Source organism: Globicephala melas, chromosome 13, assembly GCF_963455315.2.
Source record: "Globicephala melas chromosome 13, mGloMel1.2, whole genome shotgun sequence".
Classification (NCBI taxonomy): Eukaryota; Metazoa; Chordata; class Mammalia; order Artiodactyla; family Delphinidae; genus Globicephala; species Globicephala melas.
Window position 1 is genome coordinate 86,791,264 of NC_083326.1, and position 22,588 is coordinate 86,813,851.

At 45.5% G+C, this 22,588-nt stretch overlaps 1 protein-coding gene across 2 annotated transcripts in view; it reads right to left on the reverse strand.

Moving 5' to 3' along the window:
* Positions 1-22,588, reverse strand: part of TMEM132D (transmembrane protein 132D) — a 640,506-nt gene that overhangs the window by 75,079 nt on the left and 542,839 nt on the right. For both annotated transcript variants that reach the window (XM_060310564.1, XM_030859958.2), the window contains one exon: positions 12,510-12,650. In XM_060310564.1, the coding sequence (XP_060166547.1) occupies positions 12,510-12,650 (141 nt within the window). The remainder of the gene's footprint in view (positions 1-12,509; positions 12,651-22,588) is intronic.

Consider the following 22,588-nt stretch of genomic DNA (forward strand, 5'->3'; position numbering starts at 1 on the left):
CCATGGAAAACACAACAGTGCTCACTGTTAAATTTCTCTGAGCTCATGATTATCGCCCTAAATATCGGATGCACCCCACCCAGTGAAACACATCCTCTTGACCCACATTTGGGGTGACCACACATCCTGGTTGGCCCAGAACAGGTCAGCTTTACACCTGTCAGCATGAATACTGTCTCCTTCCATTCTCAAAAGTGGCCCAGTGTGAGAAACATACTAAATTATATTCTACCCATAAGCTGTCCTGATGACACTATTCCCTCAGCATCTGAAATCTCAAACACAGCATCTGTAACATCTGAACTTCATTTCTCCTCCCATCCCCCATGAACCTGCTTCTTCAGTATTTTGATGAATGGAACCACTGTCCCCAAACACGCTCAAGCCACCCATGGCTGATCAACCAAAGGGGTCGGGATTGCAGGATAAGAGGTCGTTCTATTGGGGGAGGGTAGTGCTCCTGAGAGGAGCTCTCTCTGGTCCTCAGTTCCCCATGAGAGAGGAGAGGAAAGCCCTTGAGAGGTTACTGTCCATCAAATCATCAGATGCTAAATCACCTACAGCAATTGGAGGCGTCCAAGCTGTCCCCTCTCACAGAGTCAGAGGCTGATGACCCACGATCTGAAAATGTGGGAGCCCACGGACCAGTAAAGTGCCTGATACTGCTTGGAGGTAAAGAAAGTGAGAACAAAAGGATGGTCTGATGTGAAAACTCTCAAGTTGCCAACTGAGAGTAAGGAAGAGGGTTCCTGCTCAGGCTTTGGAATCGGGGCCAAGAGATTAGATAACGGTGGGGGTGAGGCATGCTTGCTGGAGGCAAGAGGGACATGTAGAGGAATGTGGAGCACAGCCCCACCCATTCCTGCAAAGTGCAGCTGGATACGAAGGGCTGTACTGGTCTGGAGCCAGCAGTCCAGGCATCCCTACTGATGGATAAAACGTGTGATGTTCAATCTGGAAGAAGATGTGCATGGCCGCAGCAAGCCACGGGAGACCACGTATGTGCATGGCCATGGCAAAGCCACCGGAGACCATGTATGTGCATGGCCATGGGAAACCACATACGTACATGGCCATGGCAAAAGCCACGGGAGACCACGTATGTGCGCGGCCAAGCCATGGGGGGCCACGTATGTGTGTGGCTGCAACAAAGCCACAGGAGACTACGTTGGGTTTTTCTTTCTCCTGTTGTGTCACCTCCAAGCCAGAGACGTTTGTTCAGGAGAAAAGGGTGTGCGTGACACTTCTTCATCTAAATATCAAGAAAGGCACATCCAGTTGGCTGAGAAGTTGGCAAGATGGCAGTGGTAAGCAGGGCAACGTGCCTCCAAGGAGGCCGACACCCTGGTTCCTGGAAGCTGTGCGTAGGTTGGGTTACGTGGCAAACGGAAATGAGGTTTCTAGGTTCCTAGATGGAATCAAGGCTGTGATCAGCTGACCGTGAGCCATGGAGATCATCCTGGGTGATTCCAGTGGGCCCAGCATAGCAGTGGAAAACAGAGGCAGAAAAAGAGAATCAGAGAGAGCTGTGACCTTGGAATAACAGACCAGTCAGAGACGCAAAGCTCTGCAGATGGAGGCAGGGGCCACAGACCAGGGGCTGAGGGGGGCCTTTATTTGCTTACTTTCTTTTTAAAAATATGTATTTATTTATTTGTTTATTTGGCCGCACCAGGTCTTAGTTGCCGCACGCATGCGGGATCTAGTTCCCTGTCCAGGGATCTAACACGCGGCCCCTGCATTGGGAGCGCGGAGTCTTCACCACTGCACCACCAGGGAAGTCCCTATTTACTTTCTTAAAGGCAGATTTTAAATTCTAAGTGGGAACATCTTTGAAGTTTTAGCCAATACATCTCCTGCTTTGTGTATTTAGACAAACCTTCCCTAAGGATATTGAAACGTAAAAAAATAAATACCTTTTTAAAAGCATTTGCCTAAAGCAGACTTTACAAGCCTAGGATTCTGTCCCTAAAGGACGACTGAATTTCATCTGTCCTAAGACTGCTCTTTTCTCCTTCCCATGTGTAACATCTCTGAAACCAGGACGCACTTTACAATTAACAGTGTCAGCCTTGGGTCCTGTTTTTAGCTGCAGCATTTTTCTTTCTTAGTGGTATTTGAAATCAATGTGAAAATCAATGATGGATTAAATCAGATGAAATATGAAAATTGATTTATTCTTTCATTTTTTATAAGTATTGTATTTTATTATTTTATTATAGCTATTGTAATCCTTTCTGTTTTTATGAGTTTTGCTTTCACTCAGAGACAAAACTGGAATCACCACTGGTTTCAATATTAAACCTATTTTTTCCTAGTTTTTTTCCCCTTGCTTTATTGGGATATATGCGACATACAATATTGGGTAAATTTAAGGCGTACAACGTGATGGTTTGATACAAGTATATATTGTGAAATGATGACCATAATTAGGTTAGTTAACACCTCCACTTCCTCACATGATACTGGTGATGATTTTATTTGTAGTGAGAACATTTAAAATCTGCTCTCCTAGCAGCTTTCAAGTATATAATACAGTATTATTATTTTTTTCTACATGATGTACAGCTTTATTTTTTGGGAGGGGGTACATTCTTTTCTAAAATTAAAAAAAAAATTAAATTGAAATGTAGTTGATTTACAATGTTTCAGGTGTACAGCAAAGTGATTCAGTTATATATATATATATATATACATACACACACACACACATTCTTTTTCAGATTCTTTTCCATTGTAGGCTATTACAAGATATTGAATATGGTTCCCTGTGCTATACAGTAGGCCCTGATTGTTTACCTATTTTATGTATTGTAGTGTGTATAACACAGTATTATTAACTGCAATCACCAGGCTGTACATTAGATCCCCAGAACTTACTCATCTTAAAACTGGAAGTTTGTATCCCTTGACCAACATCTTTAGAGGATGATAAAGTCAAGGGAACAGATTTTCCCCTAGAAACGTCCCGGAAGGAATGCGGCCCTACTGACCCTTTGATTTCAGCCCATACTGGCCTTCTAATCTACAAAACTGTAAGATAATTAATGTGTGTTACCTTAAGTCAATACATTTGTGTATTTTTTTTACAGCTGCAATGGAAACTCATGCAGACTTCAAGGGGGTTTGAGCAGTCCCGTCACTAGCCATCTACCGTCTACAGCAGCCAGAGACCTCCCGCCACGTTCAGACAGATGGCGGCCCCGCTCTGGTCCAGGCCTGCTGGCTCCCGGCCCCATCACGGTCAAGGCGCGGTTCTCGTGTCCCCACAGCCTTCACCGACCTGCCCCTCTCACCGCTGCTCCCAGCTCTTCCCCGACGCTGTCTCTCACTCACTGCTCTCCACTGCTGTTGCTCTGGTTCCTCCCACACACCGAGGGGTTCCCACCTCTGGCCCGTCCTGCCCGAAAGTGTCCCGCCTCTGCTCTCAGCGACGCGCTCACTCGGCTTCGAGATCTGGACCCAGCGCCACTTTTCCAGGAGGCGCGGACATTTTATATACACATATATATGCGCACACACATACACCTTGCTGAAAAGGCACAGAGGAGGAAGGTAGGATATATGTATGAAACTATTATATAGCATATAGGACTACACATATATAAAGGATAAATATAGAATATATATATGAAAAGAGGATATCTATATATGTGGAACTATTATATAAGATATAGGACATTACACTACATATGTATAGGATAAATATAGAATATATGTATGAAAATAGGATATTTATATATGTGAAATTACTATATAGGATATAGGACATATATGCTACACATATATAGGATAAATATAGAATATATATATGAAAAATTGGATATTTATATATGTGAAACTATTATATAGGATATAGGATGTATATATTATACATATGATATATATATGAAAAGACTATGTAGGAAAATATGTATATATAGGATATATAGAAAAGTGAAACTATCTCTTCTTTTCCTCCCCTATAAAGGACACTATATAGATGAAACGTTCTTTAGGATATAGATAGATAGATAGATTATATATAATATACATACATATATGTAATATGTATATTAATATGTAAATAAATAATACACAAATAGGATATTTACGTAGGTGTCCTATTTTTCGCCTCCATGGAAGAAACTATGTGAAACTATATATAATATATATGAAAGTATACATATAGGATATATATCTGCCTATATGTTAAACTATATATTATAGCTTATATAGGATATAATACATATAAGAAAATATCTCCTACTTTACTTCTCTGTAAAGTATATATGAGAAACAATATTTGTGAAGAAATATATGTAGGAGATAGGAGATATATATATACATGAAAATAGAATTTTCTGTTTTCCTCTTCAAATCATGAGGGCAGGACTTTGTTTCGCTCACTGCTGAATCTACAGCACCTGAACCATGCCTTCTGTGCATCAAAAACTCAGTAAGTATTTGTTCAATGATTTATGTTTATAATTAAGCTCTTCATTAGACTAGTTATAAGCATTTCAGTGCAGTTTTAATTCTGACTACCATATGGGCGCCTCCACAATATTTTCTGCAATTTGGGCTTCTACAGTCTTAACCTGTAAAAAAAAAAGTATTTCCATGTACAGTGGTGGCCCAAATGCTCATCTCTGGTCTTCACCAATACCTGAGCATTACCTGGGCTGGGCCTCTGCTGTTTCTTACAGCCTGACTTGTGTTCAGGCCTGCTGGAGGCCTGGGATTTGGGATGGATCTCTGAACCCTCCATCCAGTTGCTCAGAGATTTGAGGGTCCAAAGAGGACCCTCATTTGCGATTTGAAACCACACGGATTCCCCTCCTTGACTGTGACCATTGCCTCCAAACTGAGAAATCTAACTCACTAGTTTTACTTGGAAGGGCCCTAAGCTGGGCTTTCATCTTGGTCACAAACACTCATTATGCTCCTGGCACTGTCTCTCTCTCTCTTCTTGGATCAAAGATCACTCCCTCAGGGGAAAGCCAGCAGAAACTTCTGCAACTCACCCTAAAATTAAAATCAAGACTCTGTGTCAAGCTCTTGTCAGACAGAAACCCTCAGTGCCAGGCCCTGAAGGACAAATAATGAAAAAAAAAAAAAAAACAACCTTTTGGCCAAGTATAATCTCAAATTTTGGATTCCACATGTACATTTTTGCCATCCTTTATCCCCCTATTAATTTTAACTCAGTAGCAGCAGAAGATAAGGATGTGCTGCTGGGTTAGTGCTAATTATTACTGCTATCTTCATTAATGAGAATTTCTGATGTAAGTTGGGGTATGAATCACAGCAGGTGTGTTGTACATTCAGATACATTTTAAATGTGATGTGCGAGCTGGTAGCTGTGTGCCTCATTTTACCACCAATGGAGGTTTGACTCCTAACTCATCATGCAAAACACTACCCTTCTTTTGTTAGGTTTCAAAAGAACAATGCAATGGCTTTGTGCCAATGACATGCATCCTGTACATGATGCAGTCTTTAAATGCCTGAGCACTGAGTCAGAGGATTTAAAAGGGCTTATGACTCATATCTCATGCCTTAATGCACCTGTTGTCAACATGTTTTCCTTCTTCATATAACAATGTCCTTGTAGTCACAGAATTATAAGTCAAAGAAATAATTTCCATCACAGAAATGGAGGGGAATTAGCCAGGCTCACCATTATAGGCATGTTAGAATCCTGGAAGGTGCTGTGCCTGCAATTTGGGCTTCTGCCACCAGGAGGTGCCCATCAGGAATCCTTTGGCTGATAATGAGCATCTGGCTCCAGGTGTACAGAGATGATGCCTATTGGCATCAAGCAAACAATACATCCGAAATCCAAATTTCACAAAGTATGTGTGTTAAGAAAAAAAATCAATGTAACAGAAAATACCATGGGAAGGGAACGGAAGATCTGATACTTTGTGCCTTGCTGGATGTTTATTAATGTTCAGTACAAATCTGGGTTTATTCTACCATTGATTCATTCCACAAACATTTATTTATTAAGTAACTGCTATGTGCCAGGCCTTCAGTTAAGTCCAAGAACACAGAAATGAGTCTGACAAATACCCAGTCTAGAATGTCTCCAAACCTGGCAGTCTGTCCACACATAAATAAATAACTGAGGATAACCACATCCCAAGCACAGTCACACCTTTACCTAAGAGTTAAGGTCTAAAGAAAGGTGCCTTCACCTCTAGTGAAATTACTCTTGAAAAATTTTTTAAATTGGGGCTTTTTGGACGATGAATGTATTGTTTGACCTCTAAAGGGGTCCCATCAGAGCATATCCCAGAATTTATATAGGACTGGCCTAGAAACCATATATTCTTTGCTCTTGGATTTGAGCCAGTTCTGAGACATCCATTTTGCTCCCACAAGGGGCAGCCTCTGTGAGAATGAAACTCATACAGAAGAAAATGTGGCTATAGGTGAGGGGGTGGGACAGAGAGACAAGGAGAATATTCTCATGGTATCTCTTGAGGTTCTGAACAAAACCCCCCAAAACTAGCCCTGAATGAACTTTTCAATTACATCAACCACACTTATTTTTTTATATAAACTTATGTCAGTGTGGGTGGGATTTCCTGTTATTTCCAACCCCTAAGAATCACAAAGGATAGTCTCATCAGTATCTGAAATGCATCCTGAGGGACCCACTGCCTTCTTAAAAACCCAGCATCCTTGGGAGGCGTAAGGTATCATGTCTTCACATAATTTACAATTCAGCGCGAATAAGCCTTCCAGTGATTTCCTGAGAGGAGGTTTTGATATGGATGGAGGAGAACACAGGAGCTTACTGGGCCTCTGGCTGGGAAGGAAGAGAAAGCAAATAAAAATAAAAAGATGGGGGGCAGGGGAGATGGGCTTTAAAGACAGACCTGCTGCTCAGAGGTTTCCCAGGAGCCTCTGAACAGGTGTTGAGATGCTTCTCCAAGGACCCTTGGCTTCTTTCTCAAGGGCCTCTAAATGACACCAAAACATTATCTACACCAAGTGATTCTCTTTCAACACCTGTGGTTCACAGAGCAGCATGGTGACAGCAGTGTAGGTTGTGGATTTTGATTTTTAAGTTGTGCATCAGGTGGTGAGTCCTGTGGATGGATGTGAAATTGAATGCAGGGAGCTTCTCTACTTTCCTTGAGTCTCTGCATTTCTGACGGTGATTTCATGACTCCCAAGATGACTCAAGTCATTCGGAACTCTTTAGGGCACAAATATCAATGCAGACTTCTTTGATGACTGGTATGATAAGACTTACACAAATTGCTTTGCACAAAAGGACTCTATTCGCTCTTATTTAGGAAGTGGTGTGGTGGGATTCAAGTGTTTGAGCAGTGTCATAAGGAACTGACTTTTCTGCACAGCGGTCCTGGCTTCCTCTGTTGTTTTTAACTCCCTGGCAGGCTCTTTTCTCAAGATGGACCCTAATAACTCCAGCATATCCTCTCAGGGATAAGGAATAAGAACAAAAGGAGATAAAATGCTTCTCTTGCAGGAGTTCCAGCCAGAGTCTCAGGACTGCATCTGATTGGCTGGGATTGGATACTGGGTCTCTCCCTAAGCCAATGACAGTGTCCAGAGGGATGCAGAGCTTTGATTGGCCACGACAGGTCACATGGCCACTGAAAGCTGAGATGGACATACCATTTAAATTGCATGGATTTAAAATAAATGAGGGACCTCCCTGTGGCGCAATGGTTAAGAATCTGCCTGCCAATGCAGGGCACATGGGTTCGATCCCTGGTCCAGGAAGATCCCACATGCCGCGGAGCAACTAAGCCTATGAGGCACAACTACTGAGCCCGCGTGCCACAACTACTGAAGCCCGTGTGCCTAGAGCCCATGCTCCGCAACAAGAAGCCACCACAATGAGAAGCTCGCGCACCACAACAAAGAGCAGCCCCTGCTCGCTGCGATTAGAGAAAGCCCGCGCACGGCAACGAAGACCCAACGCAGCCAAAAATAAAGAAATTAAATAAATAAATTTGTAAAATAAATTAACTGAGCCACGGGTATGAAATACACACTGTGGGAATGCAGTCAGTAACTATGTATAATATCTCTGTGTGGTGACAGATCGTAACTAGACTTATCTTGGTGATCATTTTCAAATGCATAGACATATCAAATCACTAGGCCGTGTACCAGGAACTAACAAACATAGTGTTGTAGGTCAATTATACTCCACAACCAACCAACCAAACAAAAGAGATCAGATTTGTGGTTACCAGAGGCGAGAGGGGAGGGGAGGGGGAATTGGATGAAGACAACCATAGGTACAAACCCTTAGTTACAAGATAACCAGGTACTAGGGATGGAATGTACAACATGATAGACAGAAGTAACCCTGTCGTGTGTTATACATGAAAGTTAAGAGAGTAAATCCTAAGAGTTCTCATCACAAGAAAAAACACTTCTTTCTGTTTCTTTAATTATGTATCTATAGGAAGCGATGGATGTTCACTAAACTTATTGTGATAATCATTTCATGATGTAAGTCAAATCATTATGCTGCACACTTAAACTTATACAGTGCTGTATGTCAATTATATCCTCATAAAACTGGAAGAAAAAAATAAAATAATTAAAAAAAAGAATTTTGAAAAAGAAAAAAAATTTGCACAAATTTGCTGCAAAGACGTGGAGGAATTTTCTAGAGAAAACCAGGTTACTGTTATCAGAAAAAGGGTAGATGAAAGTTGGAGAGACAAAGCATACGCGTCCATGACAGGAATCAGCAGTGCTTCCTAAAAGCTGTACAACCGAAAAGAAACGCACAATGGATGACATACCCCATTCATAATAAATAACCGACAAACAGACTCTCCGGAATATAAAATGACACGCAGAGCGTCGCAAACCGGAAGCTGATAAAAGTTTAAGTAATAGACCTCCCCAGGGGTATTTGTGGTTTCTGAGATCTTTCTCTTCTGCAGGTTCACCTGCATAGTTTCCTTAGCACTTTCCTGGGGCCATGATGGAGAGGGTCCTCAATAAATGATAAACCAGACGGAATGGCATATGGTTTCAGTGATAAGCAATAGCAACGTGGGGCAGACGCATCACAGAAGACTTCATGGAAGAAGCACATCTTCAACAGGACCTTAAAAAGTAGGAAGAGCTTGGATGGGTCAGAGCACGCTGGTCAATGGTCTTCTTGGCCAAACTTCCCGATCGTGGTTCAATAAATGCTTGTTTGAGGAAATAATAATAAAGTTAAGTAAACCACCCCTCTGCCTAGACTCTTGCAGTGATTATCTGACATCTACAGGACTAAAACCCCAGGACCCGGCTTCCGTGGGTCCCCTGCATCTGAGTTAGACTCCCTCTCCAACTACACGTCTTCACATATCAGGTTGTGATGTTTGACTAGTGAAATGAGACCCAGTTTCCTTATTTTTCAAATGAGGATCCTGCCCGTCTCTAGAAGTCAAGACCATCACTGTTCCTGGCACGTAGTAAACGCTTCAGAGAAGGGAGTTATTTTTATCATTAAAATGAACAATCATCCTCCCACATTCAAGCCTTGCTGAGCTCCAGTAGTTTTCCAAACATCCCACGATCACTCATGCCTCTGTCCACTATCTTAGTTTGGAGTCTCTGTTTTTAAAATAATTTATTTATTTATTTATTTACTTTTGGCTGGGTTGGGTCTTCGTTGCTGGGCGCAGGCTTCCTCTAGTTGCGGCGAGCGGGGGCTACTGTTCGTTGCGGTGTGCGGGCTTCTCATTGCGGTGGCTTCTCTTGTTGCGCCGCACGGGCTCTAGAGCGCACGCTCAGTAGTTGTGGCGCACGGGCTTAGTTGCTCCGCGGCATGTGGCATCTCCCCGGACCAGGGCTCGAACCCATGTCCCCTGCATCGGCAGGCGGATTCTTAACCACTGCGCCACCAGGGAAGTCCCAGTGTGGAGTCTCTTGAAAGCAGAGCCTGAGACCATTAGCTGTAGGCAGGAAAGTGGTTCCTGGCAGCAGATGGGAGGAAGGTAAGGAAGACAAGAAGAGGAAGGAGGAACGACAACCAAAGCTGTGTTGTTGATTTGGTTGCCCCTGGAGCACGGGGGGCTCAGCCCTGCTGGGGGCTTCTGAGCAACTGCGTGGGAGGCACAGGCGTTCAGAAGGACGGAGGCGGCAGCTGCTCTACGGGGGTAGGGTTGCCCCTGGGGATGCTCGCTCCCCAGAAGACTGAGAAAGCTCTCCCAGCTTTGGAAACATCCCTGAGACAGATAAGCTGAGAGGCTCACCAGGCTCTAGGGTGGGACACCGTCAGAGCATGTGCAACAACTTTCCCCTTCAGTTACAGCTGAAATCACAGGGGGCCAAGGTAATACGGCCACACAGCACCAAGACCACCTCCGACCACCTTCCTTCGCCCTGTTTCCTCTGCCTGCCATGTCCTTTCATGTCTGTTTTCAATCTAGCCGACTGGATGTATACTCATCCTTCAGGCCTTAATTGAAATATTTCCCCTGAGAACGCTTTCATGATTCAGTTACACATCTCCTCTTCAGCGTTCCTTGTTCATTACTGCACTGTTGATTCCTTCATTCCACAAACACCTGTTGAGTACCTACTACAGGCCTGGCATTGTGGTAAGCGACGGGGATACAGCAGCGAATGAAGGGGACCAAGGTAGCACTGCCCTCGTGGAGTTTACATCCCGGTGAGACAGTGTGACAATGAATAAAATGAAAATTTTGAATATATAATATAGTTGAAGACATACAAATGTATGATGTACAATTACATAGACTAGACTATAAATAGATGACATATATGAATAAATATGATGGATAAAGGGGAAGCAGGGATGGAGAAAGGCAGGGCTGTGTGAAAATTTTACGAACTTTGTGCAGGAAAGGCTTTGGCAGGAAGGTAAAGGAGGGAGCGGGCTGGGCAGCCATCGAGGCGAAGAGAGTTGTCAGATGGGGGGGAGAAAGGGTTTCTGAACTGTAAGAGGAACAGCAAAGTCTCGCGGCTGGAACAGAGGTAGCGAGAGGGAACTTGGCAAGAGGTCGGACCTGAGGCAGGCGTGGCCGGCTGGGCTGCACTTGCCCTGTCCTCGTAAACACTCTGACTTTTCCTTTGAGATGGGAGGGAGCCAGGGGATGGTTCTGAGCTGAGGAGTGACATCACCAGGCTTGCACTTGGGTCATCCCGGCTGCTGCATGCGGCCAAGGTGGTCCCTGGGAAACCAACGAGGAGGTCGCCGCTTTGACCCAGGAGGGTTACGGCGGCTTGCAATGGGGTGGTGGCAGGACACCTGGGGAAGGGTTGGCTCCTGGCTCCTCGGTGTGTTCAGATAGCACTGCCAGCAGGATCTGCTGAAGGACTGGATGCGGGAGAGAGAGAGAACGGGAAGTCCAGGGTGTGCCATGATGCTGCTCTGGGCCACTCGAAGGATGGATGTACCATGTACTGATGTGAAGGGGCTTCTGGAATAAGTGGGCGGCGGCGTGCCATGTAACGTGCCACAGGGCTCTGTCGTCTTCTCCCATCTCTGCCTTCTCTCCAAGCAACTAAGGACAGGGATGTGCCTCTAACTTGTGGTCCTAACATCTGAGACGGCACCCAGCGCTTAGCGGCGAGTCAAAGCTGCGTTTGCCCGCGGCCCTCTCGTGGGTGGAAACGCGCCCTGGGGTTCTCACGGGGGCAGAGAGGTCCTGCGGTCCCTGCGCAGAACAGGCAGGAAGGCTGTGCCTAGTGCCGGGACCACAAGGCTGGGAGTCCCTCTCCCCGGACCGCACCCCTCACCAGCCTGGGGCGTTTGCTGGCATCTCACAGCATCAGAGGAGGTGCCGGGATGCCTTCGTCTCCACAGTGGGTGGTGGCAGCGTGACAAACCCCTCTCCGCTGCCGACTGGCATCGTGCTACAAGCTGCCTGGCAGAGCAAACTCAGTCCCCCGCCTGGCACAGCCCCCAGAGGGCCTTTGCTTTAGAGCACTTCTGCGTTCAGTGGAAAAGGAGAAAGGAGACGCCAGAGGAAAGGAAAGAGTCTGCGGCACTCACGTGAGGCCCGGCGGGAGCTGGTCACCTCATCCCTAAGTCAAGGAGAATTCTGCGGCTTGGCCAGGGAAGCGGAGACCGGTTGTGAATCAAAGCTGGGGGTAACTGTATACTTTATACCCACACTGACGTTCCACAAACGCTTTGCGCGCTGAAATCACCCCAGAGCGTGGCTGCATACGTGTCCATCTAGCCTCCCTCCCCTTCCCAGCCGGGCGGTCGGGGGCCCGGAACCTCGCTCAGGACGCTGGTCCCTCACCCTCGCAACCTCCCCAGGAGGTGGGGAAGAGGCCACAAGCACTTGGAAACGCGGAAGGTCAGAGCATCACAGACCAAGACTCCTCCCCAGACCAATTCTCATCCTGTTCTATTCCTGGGCAGGGAATGGAGGCGGCAGGATAACCAGAGCGGGATCGGGGGGCATCCCGAAGGGCCCCGTGGTCCCAGCGGGTCAACCAACACTGATGCCGACACGACAGCGGATTTCTGCGGGGGCCGGGAGGTGTCGACTTGCCTTAATGACGTCTTCATCGGAAGAGCGGCACTCCACAGACTTGAGATCGGTCACGGCGCCGTCCTCCTCCACGGAGACCACCTTCACCGGCACGGCCACCGTCTTCCCAGTGAGGACGGCTGTGTTCAGGATCTCCGCCTCCTGGAAGACCAAACACATGCTGCGGTCACACCCCTGCACGCACGCAGGCAGACCGCCTTCCCCAGCCTCCCTACAAAGAGCCCCACCCCTACTCAGGCTCAAAAAGCCCGGCACTGGGCACCGGCCGAGGGGTCACGGCGGCCAGGAGAGAACGTTCCGCCATCACCCAGACTTGCGCAGGGAGAGTATGATGGAGAAGGGGTATCACATGTGGGGGCGAAGGAGCAAATGTATCACTAATATTGTGCTCGACAAACCTCACCGTGTACCAGGAACTGCCCTAAGCACTTTATAAATATGGACCTATGAGTTCTCACAGCATCCCAACGCACATTCGTATTCGCTCCATGTTGCGGATGGCACAGAGAGGTTTTGTCATTTGCCCAAGGTCACACAGCTAGGAAGTAGTGAAGGTGGGATTTGAACCCAGGATGCTCAGCTCCTGAGTCCATGTGTTCGCCATTCCAATTGGTATAAATCCACACAAAATGATTCCAATGTCAGCAGTCAACTGTTGACCAGAGGAGCAAGGTGCCTAGATTAGTAATGATGCAGGGGGCAGGCAGAGGCCGTGAGAGACCCTCACTCTGTAGGCTGTCGCTCAGGCTTCTTTCACTTACTGCCAATTTTCACATCCTGGCCTCTGTGCTTGTCTGGAATGCTGTGATGGCCCCAGTGACACTCCCAATGCCCCATCAATGTGACACACGCACGCACAACACACACCCAAGCACGTGTTTTCCCTACTAAACACTCCCTCCAGAGCTCAGCTCAACACACGTGTGTCCTCTGGGACACCCCCCGCCTGCCCCTGTTATTTGCTTGCAGAGGCCGAGGACATGACAGCCCCTCAGAGCCCAGGAAAGAAAGGCAGGGCCTCTCCTTCAGGCACCCGACACACCTGCCGTTTTACTGTTACTTATAGTCGTTCAATCCTTTCATCCCTCTTCTAGAAGGTAAGCTCTGCGGGCTCCACCTGCTTTCTGCTCACCAGAACCTCGCCCAGAGCCCGTGGAAGGCATGGAGAAGGGCCCAGCAGGGAAGGAACTGGAATCCACATCGGCATGAGCATCTCCTTGCTGTGTCTCAGTCCTCTGTGCATGAGGACCTTCTTTTATTAATTTTAATTTTCATCGAAGTATAGTTGATTTACAATGTTGTGTTGGTTTCAGGTGTACAGCAAAGTGGTTCACTTACATATATACATATATTTATTCTTTTTCAGATTCTTTCCTACTATCGGTTATTACAAGATATTAGAGTTCCCTGTGCTAGACAGTAGGTCCTTGTTTATCTCTTTTATATATAGTCGTGTGTATCTGTTAATCCCAAACTCCTAATTTATCCCTCCCGCACCTTCCCTTTTGGTAGCCATAATTTGTTTTCTATGTCTGTGATTCTATTTCTGTTTTGGAAAGAAGTTCATTTGTATCATCTTTTTAGATTCCACATGTAAGTGATATCATATGATTATTTGTCTGCATGAGTCCCTTCTTCTTGGCACTGGGTACACAGGTGACTTTTCCCGGACGCTGAGCAACAATCCTTACTCTGCACTCAGTGCGCCCATGCCTTCTCTGGCTACTCTTACTTATACTGTTGTGGCTTGTGAACGGGCACAGTCCTGGGAGGTCATATGAGCCCATTTCTCAGATGGAGAACACTGAGTCCTAGGAATCTCATTCTTCTCTGCAGGGACTGTCACTTCTAATCACATGAAAATCAAAGTCCCTGGGCTTCCCTGGTGGTGTAGTGGTTGAGAGTCCGCCTGCCGATGCAGGGGACGTGGGTTCGTGTCCCGGTCCGGGAAGATCCCACATGCCGCGGAGCGGCTGGGCCCGTGAGCCATGGCCGCTGAGCCTGCGCGTCCGGAGCCTGTGCTCCGCAACGGGAGAGGCCACAACAGTGAGAGGCCCCCGTACCGCAAAAAAAAAAAAAAAAAAAAAAATCAAAGTCCCTGTGTAACCCGAAATCTCTGTATAACAAGACTTCCAAGTTCTAGCCCATGGCATTCTCAGTTCAACCCCCGTTCATCACATGTCCATCGTGTTCTAAGAGGTTCTGTGTCAGCACGCACACCGAGTTTCTTCTGTCAGTCTGAACTTGACTGACCTAGCCTGGGAACAGCAACAAGAGAACATCTGGACAGGCCTTAGGAGCTGTTTAGGGAGGTTCTGCATCTCTTAGAGACAGGCTTGCAGAGATTCTGGTTAATTTGGTTTTCATGTGAAATCACAAACGCCTGTTTAGCCGCACGCCAGAAGAAGGCGTAGAAGTTTATCATCTTAAAATTACATAACCGTTTTCCTTATGTCAACTTTCCATTTCTTATATAAGATCTTACTTTTCCTTTATAGGACACGGTTCATTTTATACTTAGCTCATTTGGTTTAGCCTTTGGAAATGATAATATATATACACACATATATGGATATAAATATACATTTTGTTCCTTTATTTTAATTCTGAAAGACAAGACTACAGTTTGTAACGTTCCTGAATTTCAAAGCCCATGTCTCAAACTGTCTGAATATGCATAGGCCTCCAAATGCCCCATTGCTTATGCACCTTTTTTTTCCCTCCCCTGTGGGTTCCCAGCCAGATTTTGTTTTATTTTGGGTACAAACATAGTAAAAGAATAAAGGAGCCCAGTCAGAATGTGGTGCTACTTTCTGTTGCCTCTGGGAAGGAAAAAGGCCGGCCGTATTTTTCTACTCTAAAGGGTAGAGATCAAAAGGAACTATTCTTACTTTGGGAAGAAGTGGAAAAAATGCATTTTAACTCTCGGGCCCAACCTGGCCCACTTCACAGGGAAAAAACAGACTAGAGGAGCAGCATGAGGACACCAGTATCAAAGAAAACAATTTTGCACATCAGTGGTGGAAAAGTAAAGAGCACGTCTGCTCCAACTCAAAAGGCCTTTAATGCATTTGCAGTCAGCTCAGCATCATGAGAAACGACCCTGCGGTAACCAATGAGCAGCTGTGAGCCCGCACATCTGGGGTGTTTTCTTATCCTCTAAACAGAAAGCATCGCTCTGCCTGCAGGATCTCGGTGGGGATGAGGGACTGAGATTTCAGGCTTGGTATTCCCCTGCCTTCTCTGGGCAATTCTTTGATATTAAGAACCTTCTCTTAACTCTGCTCAATATTCGGTAATAACCTAAATGGGAAAAGAATTTGAAAATGAATAGGATATATATATATATATATATATGTTTACAGAGGATATATATAACTGAGTCACTTTGCTGTACACCTGAAACTAACACAACATTGTCAGTCAACTATACTCCAATATAAAATAAAAATTACAAAAAAAGAAACCTAGATCAAATCCACCCAATAATCCATGGATTTCATGGTTATAAAAAGCAATATATTCCCTACTGCTTTTTTTTTTAAGTTGTTGCTGTGTTTCGTTTGAATGAGTTAAGTTTGTTTCTTTCACTTGCATTAATAAAGTTTTAAGTAGTGCAAAAAAATAAAATAAAAAAGGTGAAAACAAAAAAGAACCTTCTCTTGTGCACCACTGGCTTTCTCTAGGACGTGAATGGTGGGTGGATGGCTCACAAAAGTCTCTAGACAAGAGGGTGGTGGTGATAGTGCCTGCTGAGCCCTGGCTTGGGCTGAGACGTTGTCCCATAAAACCCTTGAACTCAGCTGCCTTATTGCCGTGAGTTCACCTTACCAGAGCCCCTGCGCCTAGGAAACAAAGGCAGCATCTCTTGAGAAAGCTCTGTCTCAGTCCTTACTGATAGCTCCATGCTCGCCTTCTCCCACCTGGACATCCTGTTCTTGCCAGTAAGTCCTTCCTGGGAATCTGACAACACAGTTGCAGAACTTCAGGGTCACCAGAGGATAGGAGGGAGTGTGGGTGGGGAAAGAGAAGCTGACTGTGGCACCAGAAAAAGGGACAACCTCCTGAGTGAGGCCACACATCCTTTTCTTGGAATCTAACTAATTATCATCTATTGTAAGGAAACAATAACCGTCCTCATTTTGCTGGAGAAATGATGACCCGCATCTCGTTTTGGAAAGCCCCTAGAATAGATGCTGGGGCGAGGACTCAAGGGCCACTTGTTTGGGAGGTTCAGGAAACTTCAGGAAGGGAGTGGGGAAAGGATACAGGGAGGAAGAGGCAGCCAATGAGGGTGTGTGTCCTGCCAGCAACCACAGTGGAGGCTGGAGCTTAGTCCTGCAGGGGTTGATCTCTTTGACGAAATATACCGTGCATTTTATATATTTCAATAGGTTGAAATGGATTATGATATATTTCCCTGCGGGGACGTTATCTGAAATCACCCCTAAAAATAATTCCCCGGAGGGGCAAGGGAGCTGGGGTATTTATACATTCGTCCAGCCTGCTGTGTGTGTAGGCAGACAGGCTTCGACAGTCCCAAGGAAAGCTCCTGGCAGACGGTAACACTGGGAATTGGTCTGGAAGGGTGTAAGGGAAATGCATACAGCACCGACAGTCTGCTGTGACTTAAGTGTGAAGTAATTTGACATATGGAGGTCTAACGGATTGGAACCAACATTAGAGTGTTTGTTTGTTTTTTAAAAATTTCCTCCTGCTTCTAGGATTCCAATTTTCTCTTCGCGTATGAGCACCGTCATGTGTTCACAGGCACTCTTGAAAATTAATTGTAAAACAGAGGAGAAGATAATGGGTACAGGAAAACATTACATGAGACGGGAAACAGTCTAAATCACGTCAGAAACAGAAACAGACTCACAGACATAGAAAACAAACTTATGGTTACCAAAGGGGAAAACAGGACAGATGGATAAATTAGGGGTTTGGGATTAACAGAGACACACTACTATATATAAAATAGAGAACTAACAAAGACCTACCGTATACCACAGGGAACTATACGCGATATCTTGTAATAATTTATAAGGGAAAAGAATCTAAAAAAGAATATATATGTATGACTGAATCACTTTGCTGTACACCTGAAACTAACACAACATTGTAAACCAACTATATTTCAATAAAAAGTTTTAAAAAACACATCAAGGGGGCTTCCCTGGTGGCGCAGTGGTTGACAGTCCGCCTGCCGATGCAGGGGACGCGGGTTCGTGCCCCGGTCCGGGAAGATCCCACACGCCGCGGAGCGGCTGGGCCCGTGAGCCATGGCTGCTGGGCCTGCGCGTCCGGAGCCGCTGCTCCGCAACGGGAGAGGCCGCAAGGGTGAGAGGCCCGTGTACCGCAAAAAAAAAAAACACACATCAAGAGATGGATCTGTGTGTTAGAGACAGTTTGTAACTCACCCAGTGTGCATTCTGCCTTCCTGCCTACTTACCAAAATGCCAATTTCGTTTGCGGCTGTAAAATGCCCAGCTAAAATTATTCCATTTCTCTGGCTGTACTTAAGCTGTGACACAGTTCTGGTCTGTGACATATAAATGGCAGTGACTGGGTGAAGCTTCCATGGAAGTTTAAAAAAAAAACAACAGATCCTGAAGGTTGTTTCGTGCTACCCTTTCTTCCTTCCCACGGTGCACAGATGATGCTGGAGCTGGCGCTGTCTCTTGTACCCCCAAAGTTGGAGTTTGCTGTTAAGAGCCACACGGTTCAGTGTAGTACAGTTGGTTGAGAGTGTGGAAGCTCTCCCTGGTGGCACGGCGTTTGAGAGTCCGCCTGCCGATGCGGGGGACGCGGGTTCGTGCCCCGGTCCGGGAAGATCCCACATGCCAGGGAGCGGCTGGGCCCGTGAGCCATGGCCGCTGAGCCTGCGCGTCGGAGCCTGTGCTCTGCAACGGGAGAGGCCGCAGCAGTGAGAGGCCCACGTACCGCAAAAAAAAAAAAAAAAAAAGTGAGGAAGCTCATATGGGACCATTGGGTTCAAATTCCACCTTTGACACGATTCACTGGGTGACCTTGGGCAACTTAACTCCATTTTTAAAAAATTTTTTATTAAATATAATTTTTTTTGACTTATTGGCTTAGCTCCCCAAACCCGCGCTCCCTGCATTGAAGTGCAGAGTCTTAACCACTGGACTACCAGGGAATCCAACTTACTTAACTCTTGGTGCCTACATTTTCTCAACTATAAAATGAGGATAACAGTATCCACCCTCGCGTTTGCCCTATAGGTTTAGGTGAGTTTATAATTGCAGAGTGTTTACAACACTGCCTGGTGTCTAGGAAGTTCTAAGTGTTCGATAAAGACAGTAGGTCCCTTACATACGAACCTTCAAGTTGCGAACCTTCAAAGATGCAAACGTGCATTCCATCAACGTCAGGCGTGAGTGCAATTGCAGCTTGCCCTCCGTCTCCTATTGCTGACGATACTTCAGCTCTACCATCTCCCACCTCCTCTCCCTCCTCCAGTCAGTAACTCTTCCTGCCTGTTCACTCGATGCCAGCCCCTGTGTGCCAGCTGTTGTACTGGTACTACTGTACTTTTCAAGGGACTGTATAGTAAGATTAAAAATGTTTTCTTTATTTTTTGTGTTTGTTTTTTATGTATTATTTGTGTGAAAAGTATTATAAACCTATTACAGTACAGCACTATATAGCCAATTGTGTTAGCTGGATACCTAGGCTAACTTGGTTGGACTTGAGAAGAAATTGGACCTATGCACCCGCTCTCAGAATGGACCTCAGAATGGACTTACTGGACCCAAAGGTGCACGATGACTGCAAAGGAGTAATGTCCCCCAGAATTCCTGTCCGCTTGGAACCTCAGAATATGACCTGATTTGAACATAGAGTCATTGCACATATAATTAGTTAAAATGAGGTCATGTTGGGTTTGATAATCCAATGACTGGTGTTCCCCATAGGAAGAGAAAACACAGTCAGAAGCTCAGGGAAGATGGTCCTGTGAAGATGGAGGTGGAGACGGGAGGGATGTAGCCACCAGCCGAGGGGCATCAAAGATGCTGGCCTCACCAGAAGCCGGAAGAGGTAGGAAGTGTCCTTCCCAAGAGCTGGCAGAGGGAGCATGTCCTTTTGACAGCTGGAGTTTTGATCTGGAGATTGCTGAACTGTGAGAGAATACATTTTTTTTTTTAATTGAAGCATAGTTGATTTACAATGTTGTGTTAATTTCTGCTGTATAGCAAAGTGATTCCATTATACATATACATACATTCCTTTCATCTTCTTTTCCATTGTGGTTTATCACAGGATATTGAACATAGTTCCCCGTACTACACAGTAAGACTTGTTGTTGATCCACCCTATATAGAATATCTCACGTCTGCTAACCCCAGACCCCCAGCTGGTCCCTGCCCCCGCCCCCTTGGCAACCACCTGTTCTCTATGTCTGTGAGTCTGTTTCTGTTTCGTACATAAGTTCATTTGTATCATATTTTAGATTCCCCCATAAGTGATATCATATGATATTTGTCTTTGTCTGACTTACTTCACTTAGTATGATAATCTCTAGGTCCATCCATGTTGCTGCAAATGGCATTATTTCATTCTTTTTTATGGCTGAGTAGTATTCCACTGTATATATGCACCACATCATCTTTATCCATTCATCGGTTGGTGGACATTTAGGTTGTTTCCACGTACATTTCTGTAGTTTTAAGCCACCGCATTTGTGGTACTTTGTTAGGGCAGCCCCAGGAAACTAGCACAATGACTGAGCCCCGAGGAGAAGCAGTCTGGATGCTGGAGGCCCCACAGCACTAAGCTGGGACAGCATCCTCTGAACACACCTGGAGAGAAGACTAAAATCGTGCTCATTTCATCCTTCTGTGTTTGTGTGTCCTGCTACTCACAGATAATCACAGTCCTATCTGACACCCTGGAGGGAAGAAATCCTCATCAGTTTTCACAGGTCTTAGGCTGAAATAAGCAAGGTAAATTGCCTATTGTCCCTTAATGAGAAGAAAACCATATTTGGACCTTCAACATTACTGTGGCTTTTGGAGATCATTTTAACATGTGGTTTTGAGACGATCCCACGTTTGTTCAACTGGACAAACACGGTTGGAACAGAACAAATGCGGTGTCAGCCGCATCCACTGCTTCCTCTCTGAGCGAAAGCATCATAGATGAAGCCGTGGGCACCCCATTGGAGGAGCGGCGAGAAGGACAAATGTCCCATTAAACAAACAGAACGGAGCACAAATGGAAGCACCGCCTTCGGCTACGATGTGCGAAGCTTGGCTGCACGTCTCCGTCTGGGAAAATTGGAGCCTTGTCTGATCAAAGCGGCACGCAGCCCCATCCCTTCACCTCCAAGCAGGGCGTTTCACATCTTTTAACTCAGTGAGAGAGAAATTTGAAAGATGGGCGTTATGAGGAGTTGGCAATAAAAGTTAACTGGCACACTCAGCTTGCTTTTACTTAGATTTGCACAAAGATAGCATTTCCTCTGGGGACTTATAAGGACAGAAGAAGAGGGTGTAAGCTCTCCAACAAACAAGATTTGAGTGAAATATCAAAGTAAATTTCCTTATAATATTTTTAAAGGAAAATAAAGAGTTCCTGAGATGGACAGCTTTTGTTTTCACCTGCCCCAAGTCCTTCTGCCTAACAGGACTTCAGTTTTCCTTTGGGGAAACCATCCCTTCTTTTTAGGACTGAAAATCACCATAACCCTCTGCCCCTGGCCACAGAAGTCGGCAGACCTCTCTGAAGCTATGACAGTCAGGTCCTCCTACCCTGGATTTGAACTTCATTCAAGGAGAGTGAGGCAAGGGCCAAGGATGTTTCTATTTCCTTCGTCCCACTGGCGGCACCTGGAAAAGTCTGTCATTTGTCCTCTTATCTGTATTTCCACTAAGGTACTGGTTCCTGCCTTTTTAACTATTTTTATCTACTCTCTGAGAGAGCCTGGATTCATTTGATAAATTCCTTTTTAGAGGGTAGAACTTATGTTAAGTGTTCTCACCACACACACTAGTAATAATAATAATAATAATAATAGGGGAGGGAAGAAACTTTGGGAGGTGATGGATATGTCCATGGCCTTGGTAGTGGTGCTGTTTTCACAGGTACAGTTAAGTCCCCTACATACGAACGAGTTCCATTCTGACAGCGCGTTCGTAAGCCCATTTTGTTCCTAAGTCCAACAAAGTTAGCCTAGGTACCCACCTAACACAATCGGCTATATAGTACTGTACTGTAATAGGTTTATAATACTTTTCATGCAACTAATACATAAAAAGAAACAACACAAAAAATAAGGAAAACATTTTAAATCTTACGGTGCAGTCCCTTGAAAAGTACAGTAGTGCCGTACAACAGCTGGCACACAGGGGCTGGCATCGAGTGAACAGGCAGGAAGAGTTACTGACTGGAGGAGGGAGGGGGGTGGGAGATGGTAGAGCTGAAGGACCGTCAGCAATAGCAGACGGAGGGCGAGCTGCAATTGCACTCACGCCTGACGCTGATGGCTCAGGTGCTGGTTCCTTGCTGGATTCAAGTCTATCCACCCTCTTGAAAAAACAATCCAGTGATGTCTGGGTAGTAGCTCCTTTTTTCTCGTCGTAGATGACACGGCAGCACTGGATTGCATTCTGAACGGCAGCTGCAACCTTCGTGTACCGTTCTACGTTAGGGTCCTGTGCCTCAAAATCTAACAGTGCCTCCTCAGATAAAGAAAATCCCCTGCCACTTCCTGCGTCATGAATCTCTTCGGTTCTTCAGTTACTTCTTCTTTCTCTTGTTTCTCACGAAAGCACAAACACTTGTAGAGGATACACGCACGTGACAATGTACGCCAGACATGTGAACTGACTTATGTGACTGGACATGTGGACGGACGTTCACGTCTTTGAAAGTTAGCAACTTGAAGGTTCGTATGTAGAGGACTTACTGTATATACTTATCCCCAAACTCATCAAGTTGTATACTCTAAAACGTACAGCTTTTTACATGGCAGTCATACCTCAGACGTGGTTAAAACAAACAAACAAACAAAAAACAGAATCATTTTCTTTTGCTTACAAAGAATCCTACTTCAT